An 18,802-nucleotide genomic window follows, 5' to 3' on the forward strand; every position below is an offset into this window, starting at 1 on the left:
CGTCTGCATGTTTATGTGCATTTGGGTACGTGTGTGTATGTGCAAGTGGAAGCCAGAGTTCAACAGTGTCTTCCTCATTTCTCTCTACCTTAATTTTTAAGGAGGCATTTCTCACTTGGGACCTAGGGCTCACCAATTAGGCTGTGTGGCTAATTGCTGATCAGCAAGTACAAGGCATACGTCAGTCTCAGCTCCTCATCTTTGGGATTACAGGCTATGTGTCACTGTGCTTGAATTTTTTACACTGATGGTATGGCCTGAACTCAGGTAGGTTCTGATGTTTGCTTAGCAAGCACTTTCCTGAGCTATCTCCTGAAGGAGCCATGTCTTTGGAATCTTCCTTAAAATATTACAGCATGGAGACTCAGACTCCTAGATGACATACTACGGAGTTTTATTGTCTGTGAACCAGTATTCCTGGATAGAGATTAGAATTAGACATTCTTTTTTATCCACAACATCATAAACATTAAAGAATGTATCAGTTGACAGCCTACCTTCGTCACCACGGGGCTGCTGGGGAAACATGTAGTTGGTTAGTACCCTTTGCTTGGTTTCTGGGTGGGCTTCTGTTTGCAGAGGGATAAGGGCCTTGGACTGGAAGTAATGAGCACCAGTTAGATGAAGAAATTAGTCAAGATTTTATACAAGGAAATGGCCAATAGTCTGATCTTTCAGAGATGAATGGGTAAATTGAGAAACCGCAGATACTGCTGAGACTCCGGATTTTAAGGTTTTCGTGTTTAGTCTTCTTTAGTATATTCTTACAAAGCTTACCAAAACCTGTTCAGCTATGCACTTCAGTTCTATCTTGAGGAGACCAGAGAGTGCTAGACTTACTGTTCAGCAGAGTGAGTGTTTGGAGTGGTCCTGGCCATGCATTCCTTTTCAGGAGTTGTGTTCTAGGCAGATATGTGGTATCTGCACTTGCTATTGAGCAAGGCATGCCCCGCATATGGATAAAAGCTGTGTAAGAATCTGATGTTTATGCTGAATTTTATCCTCCATCACTAATTTGATATCAGGAATACCATTTTAAAGGCTTTTAGAACTCAGGTATTATTTTCATAAGAATAGCATAAAGACTACTTCATAGGAAATACAGAAGGCGCTCTGAGGTATTATTACACCTCATGAAGCTGTCTAGAGACATTAACTCACAATTTTAGTTAAATGGAGCAGTAACTTTCTGGTTATTCTCCAACAAGAATAATACTTTGATAAAGAAATTTTCACAATGTAAGGCTACTGCCCCAGCAGCAGAGTTCACAGACTCTGGAGATGACCATCTGGAAGGACAGACCAGTTCAGAGGAGGCCATAAGAGTTTGGATGACAATTTGACCTTTGGCCAGGAAATGGAGGCAAGGCCTATGATTAGCTGAAGAAATACCAAAATTCTTGTGTTTACACTGTGAATTTTGTAGGAGTCATTTTTAATTTTTAATAAAAGTACTCAAGTAATTGAAATATATACTTGATGTCCAGGGAATATTGATATATCAAACCAAAGGTGTATTGTTTTTATTTGGCCATTCATGTTTTGGGGTGGTTTTCAAAGATTTAGAAACACAAAAATTGATTAGTAGTAAACTCTGGTTAAATGACCCACAGCTGCTTTTGAGTCAAAGCACATGTCTCTGTTTTCTGTTATTTTTCAGTTAATAAAATTATTCATTAACATGCAACCCCTGATTCCATTATAATCTATTTTCATGAGTATATAAAATATTAAGATAATCACAAAATACTGAAGATAGCTATCAATATATCAGCAAAGGTTTTCAATAAAGTTTTAGAATCAAGTTGATTATAATTAAAAACAGTGAGGAAAAAGGAAGATAGTGGCTAGCAATTCCCTCTTGTGGGGATTATGGTAATGGTTTTTCATTTTTTACTTTCGGAGCTATAATTAAAGCATATCCTCTAAGGACATGTGTACCACCAGGATCTGAAAAGCCATACAAACCATCCATTGTATAACGTATCTCTGAAAATGAAGTAAGTATTGAACAGAGGTATTTGGGGAGCTTGGAGATCATGACATTGCTTCACCTACAGCAGTATGTGATGGAGCCTTTGCACAAATCTCTCCTCCAGGCATAAAGAATCTATACTTTATAATAGTTGTCAAGGGTATCTACTGCGACTCAGTAATTCAGAGTTTTAATCACACACACATTTAAGGAACATGATAAATCAGGGCATAAGGGTTTATTATTATTATTATTATTATTATTATTATTATTATTATTATTATTATTATTATTTTACCTGATTGTCAGAAAGCCACAATGCTGCAAGCTCTTTGAGTTTGGTGAAAGAGAATGGCAAATTCTTCAACCTGCAGAGACAAGAGACATCTCATAGCACAGGCACAGACAACAAAGCTCATTTCTAGGAACTTTAAACATACTACTGTGTTGGTTAATTGCTCTCTTTAATCCTTTCTCCTGAGTGCTCAAACAATCTTAAAAGAATGAATATCTTCTTTCCTTTCATATTAGCGTGTGTGAGTTTGTGCATGTATATGTGTGTGCGCATATGCATGTGTATGTGTGCACATTGTGCCCGCACACGTGTGTGTATGTGTGCACATGAGCATGTGGAAGCCAGAAGACAAGTTGTAGTTTTTGCTCTCCTGCCACCATGTAGGTTCTCAGGATCAAACACAGGTCATCAGGTTTGGCGGCAAGTGTCTTTACCTTCTGAACCAGCTCCCAGGCCCAAGACAACAAAAACCTTTCTAATCCTTCAGTTACTCCCATAAGTCTCTAGATAACATAAAAATCCTCTTAGCCCTCACAGTTAAGCTCTCCAGTATGCACCTCGGGGCTAGAGAGATGGCTCAGCAGTTAAGAGAACTTGTTGCTCCTCCTAGGACATGAGCTCAGTTCATAGTCCTCTCACCAGGCAGCTCACAACTGCTTTTAATTCCAACTTCAGGAGCCCTTCATACACGTGGCACCACACACACATACACACACACACGCACACACACACACACCACACCAACATACCACATTTACACACACTATACACACACACACACACCCATCACAAACACCACACACACACACACAAACACACACACACACACACACACACACACATACACACACACACACACACAGAGAGAGAGAATATTAAAAACCCAATATGTACACCAAAGGTGGCTTCCACTGGCATATATAAACACACATATAAATACAAATAAAACTAAAATCCTGAAGCTCCTAAAGCCATTCTTACACCCCAGCATTGATCATCTTTTTCTCATATCTGGAGTACACAATGAATTTCTACCAACCCAGGAGGAACTTCTTTATAACCCCTACTGTCATGCCTCTCTACACTAAATCCCACAGTTCTTTAGTGCTTAAATGCCACTTTCTCATGAGAAAGGTTTTCTTGTGTCTCACGTAATCTACTTAACTTAGTCTAGTCTTAGGGTGCCTTGCACTTGCCTGAATAGAACATTTCACAGATTTCACATGTGACTATTTTTTGTGGTTATTTGTTTACTATCTAATATCCTCACAAAACTGTAGTTTCCAGAAGTTTAAGGGCCATGATGTCTTATATCTAAATCACTTCAGAGTTTCCAAAGTGATGCTAATATCTGGAAAGTGTATGGCTATTTTCTTTTCTCCTTTGTATATTGCACAGTAGACATTGCAAAAGGGAATCTTTAAAAATAGTATTTTATGATAGGTGAAGTTTGGCCTCAGTGGTAGCATTTGCTTAAATGTGGCTTCAACCTGTGGAAACCCAAAAAGAGAAACATCTACTTCAGTGTGCTCTTGATGTCTTCAAACTAGTGTGTGGTCAGTCTGGTCACCTGAGTGACCAACACTTCTGAGCTATAGAGCTAGCAGCACAAACACACTCACAGTAACATCCACAGCAGGCTCATCTCCAAACATACAAACATTCTACACAAAATGTGCAATGAAATTTCTGTAACTCTCCTGTATATTAGTATCCTATTCACCAACTGACAAATTTACTTTTAGAAAAGAAGTACAAAATGTCACAATGATTAATAAGGAGTTAATTAGTGTCTAAAAGTAACCAGGCACTTTAAAATAATTTAGTAAATATGAAAAGAGGTTGGCCACCAGTGAAAACATTACCAGAGTGTGTAGTAGGCAGAGATCTTAGTGCGACTACCTAAATCTTATGAACTAATGAACATCTGTAAAATATAAATAAGAACACAAACAAAGGAGGTCTTAACTCATATCACTGTTCTTTCCTGGCAGAATTACAACTTTAATTTCAAACTCAATTACCCACACAAGTTGTTTAAATTCACTTAAGCTAGAATCTGTAAAATAAGATTTGTGGGGTGGGGTAATGTTTTTGATATTATACACAGTTAAATTAAAAGGTGCCACCAAGTTCTACACCAGTAAAACTCATCTAATGTTCACATCATGTTCATACATGTCCCTAAGGAGTCATCACTGTGCATCCTAATGTGTAGTACAGAGAGAAGAATATGACAGAGAGCAGGGATCTTGTTTCTTAATACTCGCCCAGTGGTCTTTTATGAATGAGCAGGGAATTGGCCAAGACCTTGCAGCTGACAGAACAAAACAGTCACTGTTTCTGGCTACAGTGGCAAATTCTACAAGTCGATTACATTTTAAACACAAATTTACAATAGTTCACTACTTACTATAGCACTTCTCAGTTAATGTTTTTCTGTGGCAACACTAACTTTGACTTCATATTTCACTATGCACTGACCATATTCACCCCCAGATTGATTCACTGATGGAATAATTAACTGAAAATGTTAACATGGTTGTGTTGCAACTACAATACTACAGGATAAGTATGACTAACATTATTTTTTCCCCTGATAAGGTATTTTTAACTTCTGGCTTTGTGAGTGTCTGATGTCATATATGTATATTTCTACAGCATACACAAATGTGTCTGACCTATGGCAAGTGCTGAAGTCTACTAGATTTGCTAGGTTAGGGTAATCAACATATCAATACTTCTATCACGTATGCGGAGAAACAGGAGAGAGACCCAGAGGGCCAGGAATGAATGGAAATCTGCAGCTGCTGGGGGTCGGGGGTAAGGGGAATCTTTAGGAAGTCCCAGAGACCTGGCATAAGGGAGGCTTCCAGGAGTAAATGAGGGTGACCTTAGCCAAAAGCCTAACAGTGGGGACATATAGCCATGCAGGACCAACAGTAGAGGGATAAGGACACCAACCCACCCACAACACTTTCCATCCCAAATTTATCCTGTCTAAAAGAAATGCATGGACAAAGATGGAGTGGAGATTGAAGGAATGACCAGTCGATAACTAGTCCAACTTGAAGCTCATCCCATGGGCAAGAGCCAATTCCTGACACTACTAATGATACCCTTATGCTTACAAACAAGAGCCTAGCAAAACTGTCTTCTAAGAGCTCTACCCAGCAGCTGATGGAAACAGATGCAGATACTCACACCCAAATATTGAAGGGAGGTTGGGGCATTTATGGAAGAGTTGGGGGAAGTATTGAAAGCTCTGAAGGGGAGGGGAACCCCACACAAGGACCAAGAGTCAACTAGCCTGAACCCCTGGGAGCTTGCAGAGACTGAGCCAACAACCAAAGAAGAACACACATGGGCTTGAATGTGTAGCAGATGTGCAGCTCAGTCTCTATGTGGTCCCCCCAACATCTGGCCTCAGTGACAGAGAATGTGTCTACCCTGGCAGAGACTTGAGGTGCCAGGGTTGGGGAATACCTGGGAAGACACCCTCTCAGAGGAGAAGGGAAGGGGGGATGGAAGGAGGGTCTCTGTGAGGATCTCTACGAATTGTAGTTTAATTTTTGTTTCTTCATAAGAAGAGGGTTCACCTTATTTTTTGTCCATTTTACTCAGAATGCGACTCATTACTTGCTGCAATGGGCTAACCTGTGGCTTTGGATCAGAGTTGACTAGATATTCTTATCTGTCACTATGCAGACTGGGTTGGCCTACAACTCACAGAGACTCAGCTGTCTCTGCCTCCTGGGTGTTGGGATTAAAGGGCTGTACCACCACATCTGGCTTCAACATTTGGCTTCATAACTTACTTTTATCAAGTAATTTACATACCTATTATCACTTAGATTTAAGACACGCAGTCTCTGCATCTGCCCAATTTCTTCAGGAAGAAATTCTAGCTTATTGGAGCGTAGAGACATAACGGTGACATTCTTACAGCTTCCAATCTGCAGGTGGCAAGAGGAAGTGGTGTTTATAATGTTGTACTGTCTCTTGTACAGAATTCTCAAACAAATAAAAGTATACTTAGTATAGAAAAAGCATAGAAAAGAATCACAAAGAACTGTTACTGCATATTAGTTTCTCTAGTGTTCAAAAGAATTTAGCTCTCTCTCTCGTTCTCTCTCTCTCTCTCTCTCTTCCTTCCTTCCTTCCTTCCTTCCTTCCTTCCTTCCTTCCTTCCTTCCTTTCTTTCTTTCTTTCTTTCTTTCTTTCTTTCTTTCTTTCTTTCTTTCAGACAATGTTTCACACTGTAGTCCATGCTAACCCAAGATTCACAATATTTGTCAAGCTGGCTTGAACTCAAGGTGATCCTCCTGTATCTGTCCCCTGAGCACTGGGATAGTAGGCGTGTACCATCACAGTTAGCCTAGAGATGCCTTTATCATTGTAATGTCTCTTAACATATGTAATGTGGTGTACTTATTGCTTTATGCTTTTATATTATTGCTCTTTACAGTGGTGTTTGCCTTTAAATATGACAGTAACATGTATCTTTGTTTTTGTTTTTGCTTTTGTTTTTGTTTTTGAGACAGGGTTTCTCTGTGTAGCCCTGGCTGTCCTGGAACTCACTCTGTAGACCAGGCTGGCCTAGAACTCAGAAATCTGCTGCCTCTGCCTCCCGAGTGCTGGGATTAAAGGCATGTGCCATCACGCCCAGCAGTAACATGTATCTTATATTCTTTCACATATTAAAAATAGTTTTCTTAATAATGTAAATGTTCAAACATTTGGTGGCCCTGTGGTTTTCGCAAATCATGTTATTTTTCTACATGATTACTAATCTGTTTAAAACCAGACAGCACACATATTCAATGATGCTCTTGATAATTCCTCAGAAAATCTAATTTTATGTCATATTATGTGATACTTGCCATTTTTACTAATAATGTTTTATTCTAAAATAATGACATAGTTATTATTCTATCATTGTGGAAATTTGTAGTAGAAAGTTTTAAATGAAAAATATACTTTACGTTTTTTTCTGAACATTAATAAGTAAAATCCAGTTTAGAGATAAAATTAAAAGAATCTCTTCATGTAACCAGAAACTAAAATAGTTACAAGAGTCATCAAGCCTCACAGACATAATAAAAACCTACTCTTTTACTTCAGAAGTAGAGATGCAATTATCCTGACTGCTGTGTATAACTATTCTTAAAGGTAAAGTAAATAAATGATCCAAAACTGCATCCTTTAGCATTGATTAACATATTTTACTTTTCTTTACTTGCAAAATTTAGTCCATACATCATATGGAGTTCATAACTCAAAAAAGCAATTAGCATACATCTACATAAACAGATAGGCAATGCCTACATATTTTCACAGTTCAACTCATAAATCTATCCTGTGATTGCACCTGTTAGGATTTCATTTAAAAACAGATTCATTGACAGTTAATTGATAGAAATGAGCTTGCTTCTCACTTCTCTTGGCAACTCTGGGAGGAAATTCTCGTCAACCGCTAATGTTCGAAGGCTGTGCAGGTAACCAATGGTGGGAGGGAGGGACTCCAGCTCGTTGCAGCTGCAGTCAAATTCTTCTAATAAAGATAAGCTGAGAAGTTAAAACACAGCATTAGACATCCTCAAGGTTATGTGTTAAGGAAAAAAAGAGGTTTGAAAAATCCACATGTCCAAATTCACCAAATATTATTAAACTAAGATGGCACAATAGTGTATAAATCAATCTAGTTAGTGAGTACAGTGGAAAGGATCAAATGCCACCACATACATGGCTGCATTTGTCATTTATCTGCAACCCTCAGGATGACACAAAAGATAGTTTACAACTTAGGTGTTGTTGACAACAGGAGGCTTGGATTGAGCACCTGTGATTGGAGCGGCAGAATGTGAGGGGAGCAGAGAGAAAGATGGAGCCAAGGGTGAGCTGCTCCAGATTTTACTAAGTGCCTTAGAGTCTAGACTCCATTAATAGCTCCCCTTTTAAAAAGTGAATACAATATCTACCTTTAAAAGTCATTTTACAGATGGTGAAAGTGAGGCTTACAGAGAGCAAGGAATATGCTCCCAGCCACACAAAGCAGCAAATCTGGGGCAGAAGCAATGGCACACAGCTTGCTTGACTCCATCATCCCACCTGTCAGGCAGACATGCCCAGCATGGAGGTGTATGCTGTTTGAATAACACAGTATTTAAAATATACCAAGTTTTACACAGTGGCTCAGATTTTGGTGCCTCTTGAAATAATGAGCCTTTTCCTGTCCGTGATTGGCATTTGGAACAGAATAAGAGGCAATGCCTTCAAATGGGCATAACTCTTCATTTTGTCCTAGTCCCCAGCACTGCACACTTAGTCATGTGGTGCACAACTTCTGAGGAAAGGCACTCAGAATTGGCTGGTCTTCACATGGACACACGTGCTTGCACTACCCTACAAATGTAGTGGCATTCACATGAGCGTACACCATCTCTCACATTTGAGTGTAGTACAACAGAAATTTCTAGCACTGTGGAAATAACTGCAAGATTTGAACAGATCTACAGGAGAGATAATTAAACAGAGGAATGTTGACACCATTATAGAATCCTAGATAAGCTGTCAGAGGCCCTTCATGAGGGCAATGTAACCTACATTACAGAGTAAATGACCCAGAAGAAGTACTGGTGAGGTAGGGACTGTCTAAGATATATATCATAACAATGAGACCACAGAGAATCAACGTTTGGAAATGGATCCAAACAACAACAGCAACAACAACTTCCTCTTCCTCTTCCTCTTTCTTCTTCTTTCTTCTTCTTCTTCTTCTTCTTCTTCTTCTTCTTCTTCTTCTTCTTCTTCTTCTTCTTCTTCTTCTTCTTCTTTTCTCTCTCTCTCTCTCTCTCTCTCTCTCTCTCTCTCTCTCTCTCTCCCTCCCCCCCCTCTCTCTCCCTCCCCCCCCTCTCTCTACAGGGTTTCTCTGCATAGCTCCAGCTGTCCTGAAAGTGGCTCTGTAGACCAGTCTGGCTTGAACTCATTGAGATCCACCTGCCTTGGCCTCTCAGCGCTGGGATTAAAAGTGTGCACCATTACACCTGGTGATCCAAACTTCTTAAGGATGATGGTAATCCACAGAGGAAAAGAAATATGTTGGTATGTTTATCATGTGTATCAAAACTTGCTGGTCAAGGTCTTCCTGGTGAATTTTCACAAGACAAAATGAATCTTTAATTCTCAATATTCTTAATGGCCATGTACTAAGTAAATATCAATCTTGCTATTTTTCCCATTTTGTTATACACTCATGATTTTCTGCTAGAGTATTTAATTTCACAACAGATAGATAAAAGAAAGAGTTTTTGTTGAAAAGTCATGCGCAGTGTCAAAATGCGTGATCATTCCTATGGTCCCAGTTATAATGTAATTTATGTTGAGAAATATGTTTCTGATATTCTGATATCCAACCACCTTCAGGCACAGAACTCTTAAAACTCTTGGTGTGGTCAAAAGCAAGGTGTCTTTTTGTGTACTAATTAGAAGACTTATGACTGAGAACTCCTGCATAGCTTTAGAAGACGTGTGTATCATGTAAGGTAACCATGTGATTTTAGGGTTGGAATGTCCAGCCACTCTTGACCTCTGGGGAGGGGAAAGAAGTCAAAATTGATCTGATCACCAAAAGCCATGACATAATCAATTATGTTTACAAAATAAAGTCTCAATAAAATACCAAAAGGACAAGGTTCATAGAGCTTCCAACTGTTGACCACATGAAGCTATTGGAAGGAGGTGTGACAAAGAGGTACTAGCGTCTGTGTCCCTTTGAAAATACTTTTCCCTGCACACATTCTCATGTGGCTATTCATCTGTGCCTTTGCAATATAACTTACAGCCATTTTCTATTTTCTCTGATCCATTCTATGAAAAACAAAACAAAACAAAGTGAAAAACAAAACAGTGGACCTGAGAAGGTGATTCCAAGAACTACCTGTTTACAAGTAGTTAGTCAGGGTTTGTGATTGATCCCTGGTTGGAGGGCAGTGACTGAGCCTTTATCTATGTCTTCTGATTTTAACTAAAGAAAAATGGGGAAAAATGGGTGTGAATTCATTTAAATCGTAGCACCTTAATTCGGGTCTAATGACAACTAAAGAACTATTTTGTGTGGTAAAAGACCATAGATTTCAGTTAACAGTCTTGGTCTCTGTTCAAAATACCATAGCAAAAGCATTTAAAAATTAGTACCATGCTACCATAAAATTGGAGAATTATTTTATTAAAAAGATATCAGTCTTTGCCCTATGCAGTAGACAGAATGAATCAAGAGCCTGACAATTATTTGAGATCTTTGGATTATGAAGTAGAACTGATGGGCACAAATACTCATTTCTCAATGACCTCTAAAATCCCTAAGATTTAAACCTATAACACATAATGCCAGCTTACTTTATGAATGATTATCTGGTTAAAGTCACTAAAGGTGTTTTAATGCAGGCACTTGTATAAAATCAGTCATCACATCTTATCAGGTACCAATGGTATTAATAAAAATGAAATGTAAAGAACAGACCAAATAGACAGTAGAAATCTATGTCTATAACTTTACATGTTAAAAGTGAAAACAAGCATCAGGTATTTTTTAAGTAGTGCTTCCTAAATTTCAGTATCATGTGCATCCCCAGGAAAACTTGATAAGATGCAGATTCTGATGTTGTGGTTATGGATCGGACCACACTGCACCAGTAACAGTTCCCGGGATACACATGTGCTGTGGGGCCATGAAGGTGTAAGATAAAGCTCCTGCAAATCTTTCAAGAGCAAGATGTAACATTCATATCTTAGACATACCAGTAACATTTGGGGGCATTTATGGGCCTCAGCTCTCTCAGCACCAGTGACCAGAATGGCAGGGAATGCCTTCATCCCATTTCTGAAGCTGTGCTCTGGGCACATACACCTGTTCTCTAGTTTAGTTTGGTCTTCAGGAGATTCCTGGCTGGAAAGATAATTCTGGATTCCTGGTCCTCAGTTACAGAGTGAATAGAGGAAGGAATGTGAACATGTCACATAGAGAATCTATAATCCATTTCAATGTTATTTATGACCAGTGAAGGTATAATGAATGTAGTTACTAATAAACAGGAACAAATGATTTTGAGCTTCATCTTAATATATCTTTAACTCTTAACAGAGTAATGAGGTCCTTGAGAGCTAAGTGAACTCAAATGGACAACACCCAATCTATACAGGTTCAATAAGGGATAAGTGTACATTAACTCTTGGTGTAGAGGTCAGACTCCATTAACACTACACAGCAGATGCTAGAAAGCATACTGAGGAATCAAAGCCTGAACAATCTCTTCCTGAAACATGCAGATGTTAAGGGAAATTTACTTAGTTAAATTTGACTATTTCATTAAATAAAACTGCTAATAAATTATCAACAATTGTTTAGTAGTTTGTGGGAAGCACATAAACAAAGTCTATTTCTGAAGAATTTAATATATCTGAAGATCTTTTGGATAGAGAGAAGGACGGGGAGGGAGATCGGAGAGAGAGAGAGGGGGGAGAGAGAGAGAGAGAGAGAGAGAGAGAGAGAGAGAGAGAGAGAGAGAGAGAGAGAGAGAGAATTGTTAAACTGATATTACAGATGTAAAAGACTCAGGGCAGAGACCAAGGTTCAGACAGTGACTGAAGCTGTAGTCCTCACTTATGAGCAGCAGAAGGGGTATCTATCTGGTCAATTGTCAATTGGGTAGTAGAGGTGCCAGTAGAGCTTAGCCAGGTCTGTAGGGTCAAAGTGAACAGGAATGAAGTAAATCCCACCAAGTCCTTCTAGGGCGAGAGGGACATTGATTTAATTTTGTTCTACTTTTTAAAATGTGTTTCTCTTAGCTGTTCACTAGTTGTATTCAATAATCGGTTCATCATGACATGCTCATACATGTATGTAAAACATATTCACCCCTTTTTGCTTTCCCCACCCTTCCTTTCTCAGATGGCCCTTCTACCTTTCCACTTACTCTTTCTTAAATCCTAATTCTTCATATAATAAAAATGTGATTTCCAATATTCTTATTTCAGATATAAATCAATTCACTTTAATTTGGCCTAGGGATTAAGTCTTAGATCCCATCCTTTATGTTCTCACTAAGCTTTGGTAAGTTGTGGGGCTGATTCTAAATAGTGACAAGACATTAACAGACTTCAGTCAAATTAACACTCTATTGTCAATGGAAGAAGCCTATTCATTTTCAGGTCTAAATTACCGTCTGAGTTGGGTTTGGCCAAACTGAGGAGGAGGCTGTGTCTTCTAGAAGTACTGTCCAGATCCCAGCAGTTCCTATCATTACACAGACAAAACACTACATTGTCACCCTTCCAGAGCAGCTACAAGCTTTCACTTTCTTTGCTCTCTAGGAAGCCAATTAGATCGATTGAAGAGAAAGACTGTGAAAAGGTATTTCTGATTGCATGAGAAAATTATCAACAGAATGCAAACTACTGCCTCACCACTTTTTAGTGGAAAACAGAAAATGACTCTGCCTACGTACCTTTTTTTAAAATAAATAATTAAATTCCACATGCTCCAAATGATACTAAACAATTCTAAAGCATTGTCTGACCAGTCAAAGCTACAGAAATATTTCATGCATGTGGGAGTGAGTATGCACAATTTCAGTTTAGCTATAGTAAGATGCTGTGGCCTGGTGGGGGCAGTAGGAGAGATAGATGTGCCTCATAGGTATCATAATAACCTTTGTACTTTAAATTTTTATGTATTTTAATATCACCAGTGAATTCCCTGTGATTACTTTTTTTTGTTTTTCTCAATAATCTGTGAATGCATGTGAAGCCATCTATCATTGGGACAAAATGCTTAATTTCTGCACTTCAAATTTCTCTAATACTTTCAACTTGTAATCAAACACAGTGGTGCAGTGCAGCCATCTTTCAGTGAGTGTCAGATGGAATTATGACAATGGTTTGGAAAGATGATAATGGGGCTGAAGGATTTTTACTGCTGAACTTGGGAGAGTGACTCCATTGCAGAACTCTTGTCTGCCATGTGTGAAGCCATGTGACTGGCCCTTACACACAAAACAAATGAAACTGCAAAACAAAAACAACAAAATGAAGCAGAACCATGGTTGCTTGATCACACACTAACACATAGTATGATTGTACTTGGATGGATAGTAATGCCGGTGTAGGCAGACCTACTGTGCTGCTAGTCACACAGAATGCAACATATCCAAAGTTGTACAGCAGACACTCCTGATAAGGACAGTAAACAGTCTACTTTGTAAAGTGTTTACTAGGCTATGCTCTTTATCAGTATTTTGGAGGGTATGCCTTCAACTTCTTCAAAAGTTCAGTGTTGCACTTGTGGAAGAAAGTGCCTCTATGATGTTCACACAGTGATAAAACACATGTCCTTGTTGTCAAGTGATTCTTGGTTGCTCCATGACTCTGAACAGTTTATTCCTGAATAAACTATAAAAGACTAGATGACTGAGTTGATAGCTCAGTGGATAAAGTTTGCTATTCAAATATGAGGAGCTGAATGTGGGTCTCCATCACCCATATAAATATACTTATCTTGTGGCTTTCACACTCAGATGCACATACAAGCATGTGCACCCTCACATACTTTCATACACATATACATATACACATACACATACATATATACACATAAGCCTGGGAAATACTACACATCTCATTTATTAACACTACACTTTAAAGGTTCCAAATGTGTATATTATAGATTGAATAGTTATTTTCTTCCAAAGGTTCTGCCCTGCCCAATGTCATTGGGCTTTTGGAAGGTGGTGAAATTAGATACAGCCAAAAGACTGATGAGAGAGCATCTTCACACTCCCCTGGGCAAAGGAGATGTCACATGACCATAATAGCATAGCAGCTGCTAGCCAGCCTTGAGAAGAGCACTGTGATAAAGACTGCATTGCTAGGTACAGACTCTACAGCCATCAAAATGCATGTGTGTTGTTTCAGACCTCAACGGGGCTATTGCTTCAAGGAGATGAAGAGACACATCATCACTACATTCCCAAGGGAAAACAGAGCATTTTTCTTGGAAATGATGAGGTCAGACCATCATGCTTGGCTGGCAGTCTCTTTACTGACCGAGTCATTTCTCCAGCCCTGAATTACACTTACAAGCAAAGTAAGTACATTTTCCTGAATCAAACCAAACCAAACCACACCAGACCAGACCAGACCAGACCAGACCAGACCAGACCAGACCAGACCAGACCAAACCAAACCAAACTAAACCAAACCAAGTAAAACAAATACCCCCTCAACAAAACTAAACCAGAACCCTGGAGGAGTGCCATTGTTTTATTCCTATTATAGTCAGTAGTGATTTTCAAGTTAGTTTTAGAGGACTGACACTTTCCTTATTTCTTCCCTGAAACAATAATCAAAGGAATATAATAACACTAAAAGTCTCTGAAAAACGAGTTATTGTGATGGAATTCTCAACCTCTGCTCCTGTAAACCCAGCCATCGACCTTTGAATTAAGTGTTCCCATTTATCTTTGGTAAGTATCTTTCACACTTTTAGGAGAGTTACCAATTTTAGCAAAAAGAAAATTAAGTATGTGTTAACCTGGCACCCACTTCACTTGCATAATTTTCCCATTTTTTTTCTATTTTGTATTTTCATTCTGAGTCAAGGCAATTAGCGAAAAGTCAGAACATTAGAGTTCTAAATAGAAAAACACATCCATTACCCACTCTTTCAGCTTGATACTCTCTACCTCTTAACAACCAGCACAGGTCCACAGAGAACTCCAGAGAAACAATTTACTAAAAGCAAATTAGACTCCATCATTTGTAGAAGCTTTATACTATTTTGGAGCTGGGATTTAGAAAATACCTTAATTGAGATTCATTATACAATTTATGAATTGGAACTGAGGAGTAAGATAATCTATAAAATAAGCTGTAATAAACTGTGAGGAATGGAGTGTAAAAAAGACAGGCTTGGCAGCACTTCCATGAAGGAACCACAGGGAGAAAGAATATTTTATGGTGGACATTTTGGTAAGGAGTATAAAGGATTCACAAGCAGGTAGTGTTTAAAGTCAGGTCTAGAACCTCGAGACCCAGGGCTGTCTGTGTATCAGATGTCTCCTGGACAACTGCAATTGGTACAGAACTCTAAGCCCTATTATTCCTATTAGACAAGAGTTTGTCTATCAAACAGGATTCCCAGGAGCCTGTGGTGGATGATGCATTCTAAAGGCACAGACTTACAAGATGCAAAGCAGTAAGTCTTAGGAAAAGTAGTAGAGACTGTTCCACGTAACATGTAAGACAGGACCAAGGAGTCAGACAAATTTGTCTCAATGGAAGTTGAGAACAAGGGAAACCTAGAATCAGGAAGAGCAGTGAGACTGATGTGTGTCAGTTGTCATGATCAGGCCAGTCTAACCTGTGTTTATGTATTTTATCAAGCACACTTTTAACTTTATAACATTAACTGGTAGTTTCTCTAGTAACTGGCATAAAATGTGTATCAACAAACCCTGCACATGTTCATTCTCTCTCTCTCTTCTTTTTGTGAACCATGAAGTTTAATTTGGGATGTCTACAGAAGCATGGGAAACCCTGTCATTACAGAAGTATGGACAACTTATCAGAAGCTGACACTGAAAATAATGTCTCTATTTTCCCCAGCAACCACTAACTGCCTATAGATCTTCAGGAAGTTGTGGGGCAAAGCCTACATTTTGCATCCCAGGGAGGCAAGGAGGGTGGTGTTTATGCTTGGATGTGAAATGTTCCTCCAAATTGCTAAAGGCTGCATCCCTAGTGTAGTGTATTAGTGGCAGAGCTCTGGGAAGCAGCTGGATCATGGGGGTTCTAACCATGTAAATGGACTTATGCATGCATGGATCCAGAGCCTAATGGGTGACTGAGGTGGTAGAAGCTTTAGGAGGTGAGTCCATGTGGAGAATAGTCAAGAATATGTTGTCCCCATTCTGTTTCTCTCACTCTGCTTCTGAGCTACTGTGAGGTTTGCAGCTTTGCTTTTCTGACACTCACAGTGTTCTGCTGCATCACAGGATCAGAGCAACACAGCCATGTGACCATGCCTTGAGCCCACTGTTGCAGATGGCCAAAATGAACTTCCTCTTTTAAGTTGATTTTCTCATAATGATGAACCAGCACAAGTGGCTACTGTACATAATACTCTGACACCATAAAGACAGTCTAGGACTAGAGAGGGTAATGGTGGATGATAGTGTTTTTTGGTTCCTGAGGTGTGCAGTAGGGAAAGTGTCACATGTGACAACAAAGCCTGGAAGTGGCATTGGGAATGCATACTAGAGGGTAAAGCCTGTGACCATGGACTTCTAAGAAAACTGCTTTCTCAGCTGTGAATCTTCACATATTCTTCAGAACACATTTCTCTTCCACAACACCTTTATCCTTTCATCATAAATTAGACTTCTTCATGGTCATTGTCTTGTGAGCCACTAGGGCTGTTGCCTGGACCTAAGGACACTTGACCAACTAGTTACAGTAGCCTGAGAGTGAATCTCTGTGTATAAACAGTCCATGGTGATCAAAGGCAATGACAGTAACAGTCAGTTAAAGCACTAGGTTTCCTTTAAGGAGGCACCTGCCCTGCTCAACTCTTAGATATTGCTTCTTTCATCCAGCACAAGTGTTTCTTCTGGCTTTGTGGCTTCTGAGAATTTCATAAGAACCTGCAGTTTCAACCTGGAGACTCAGTGCTCTATCTTGTTGGTACTTGTAGATATTCTGTTGCTCTATTTACTACCTACCAATCAACTTGAGAGCTGATGGCTGACTGGTGATTATGAGTCTGGTCCTTTTAGATACAGTAGTATAAATGCCTGTATTGAGTCACCATTTGACCAGCTCAGGTTTCTCCTCATTTGTAAGTCAAGGGACCTGAGTAAATGCTGAGTAAATGAATGAAGATGTGCAACACTACCTGACTGCTGGGAAGGAGGTACAGAGGCATAGTCCTACACCAACAAGCATGAGGCAAATCTTTCACTGGGCAAATGCAGAAACTTAGGGTGTGGACTGCCAGCTTGGGCAGGAACTGGTCCTAAGTATGTCTAGGATTAACCCAGACTCTAGAACCTAGTTTATCCCTCAGGTGATAAGAGGCCAATAGAGGGTGAGAAAATCAAGGAATTGGTTTGTATAAAAAATGCAAAGTTGTAGGCAAAATGCCACTCACAGCCTTTGGTGATAAATGACTTTGAATTCAGTTTTCTTGCATTTGACCCAGTGAAGAAAGTTCAGGGCCTAAGCATATAATTGGGAAGTGAAATTTGAAGGAAATAAAATTGATAAGGAAAATTGCTTTTATTCAAACCTCAAAGAACCACATATCTCTCTGTTAGGAGAAATGGATGTGACTACAGAAGCATACTGGATGGTCTGGATATTTTGTCAGTGTTTGAGGTGTTTACTGGTCTCCAAAATAGAATGCTTAAATTTAAATTTTTGAATTGTTCACTCTTTAGAGGTAAAACTTTCCAGACAAATTGCTGCTTATCCACTTGGTAGAGGACAGAGGGGACAAGAAAAGGCAGGGATAAATTCACCATCTATCCTGTATGGTGCTGGCTGTGTCAAGTATCCTTAATAGTAATAAACACAGCTTTTTTTTTTAAACTGACTCTTTTTTTTCCTTGAGTATACTTAACTCTGTCATGTGAAAGGGCTTATATACTCCACACCAGGAAGAGGTGGCCAAAACCTGATGGCATGCCCTTGCAAGAAGGATCCCACATGACTTTGTGCTGGAGATGTCTTATTCTGATATCTCATTTCATATATTGTCAATAAAATCATGCCAGTGAAACACAGAACATACATAGTCATTAACATATTATAAACAAAATGCTTTGGCAATTTAAGTTCAAATCAGTTAATAAAAAATGTGCAGTATATTTTATCCTTTAAGGCAATGTTGAGATTTTATCTTCGAGTTTTTTTTTTAAGATTTATTTATTTTATACATATGAATACACTGCTGCTGTCTTCAGACACACCAGAAGAGGGCATCAAATTCCATTAGAGATGGTTGTGAGCCATTCTGGGAATTGAACTCAGGACCTCCAGAAGAGCAGTTAGTGCTCTTAACTGCTAAACCATCTATCCAGCCCAAGTTTTTTTGTTTTTTGTTTTTTTTCAATGTTGGATAAGCAAAATCAAAAAATATATCAAACTTCTATATATACAAAAATCATTAGAGTGTAATTTCAATATATATACATTTACAGGACTTAAAAACTTGATTCCCTTTTACAAGAAATATTTAACTGAATTTATATCTGCTGCTAAGTATAAAAAATCAGATACTTTCTGGAAACTACAATTAGCAGTGTAATTGTAGATCTGATAATCACTTGCTTGAGAAAGGTTCATGACTGACTATTTTTCATTATGTTTTATAGTAGTAGCTGATTCAGTGGTCAGATATAAAGTATGTATACAGATGTATACAAACATCAACCAAATGAAATACAATCTAAATGAAGGATCTGCAGCTATGTTTT

The 18,802-nt window shown here is 38.8% G+C and overlaps 1 protein-coding gene across 20 annotated transcripts in view; it reads right to left on the bottom strand.

The window, feature by feature from the left end:
* Lrrc7 (leucine rich repeat containing 7) overlaps window positions 1-18,802 on the bottom strand; it is a 494,798-nt gene that overhangs the window by 112,082 nt on the left and 363,914 nt on the right. For 19 of the 20 annotated variants that reach the window (XR_003954326.1, NM_001370782.1, NM_001370781.1 and 16 more), the window contains 4 exons: window positions 7,709-7,838; window positions 6,111-6,226; window positions 2,274-2,343; window positions 498-597 (listed from right to left, as the gene is read on the bottom strand). Coding sequence is in view for 18 of the 20 variants with exons in the window: in NM_001370782.1 (NP_001357711.1) it covers window positions 498-597; window positions 2,274-2,343; window positions 6,111-6,226; window positions 7,709-7,838 (416 nt within the window). In the remaining 2 variants the exon portion in view is untranslated. Of the gene's footprint in view, window positions 1-497; window positions 598-2,273; window positions 2,344-6,110; window positions 6,227-7,708; window positions 7,839-18,802 lie in introns of those variants that run through there. The other variant, XM_011240124.3, reaches the window with a different exon arrangement.

Source organism: Mus musculus, chromosome 3, assembly GCF_000001635.26.
Source record: "Mus musculus strain C57BL/6J chromosome 3, GRCm38.p6 C57BL/6J".
NCBI lineage: Eukaryota > Metazoa > Chordata > Mammalia > Rodentia > Muridae > Mus > Mus musculus.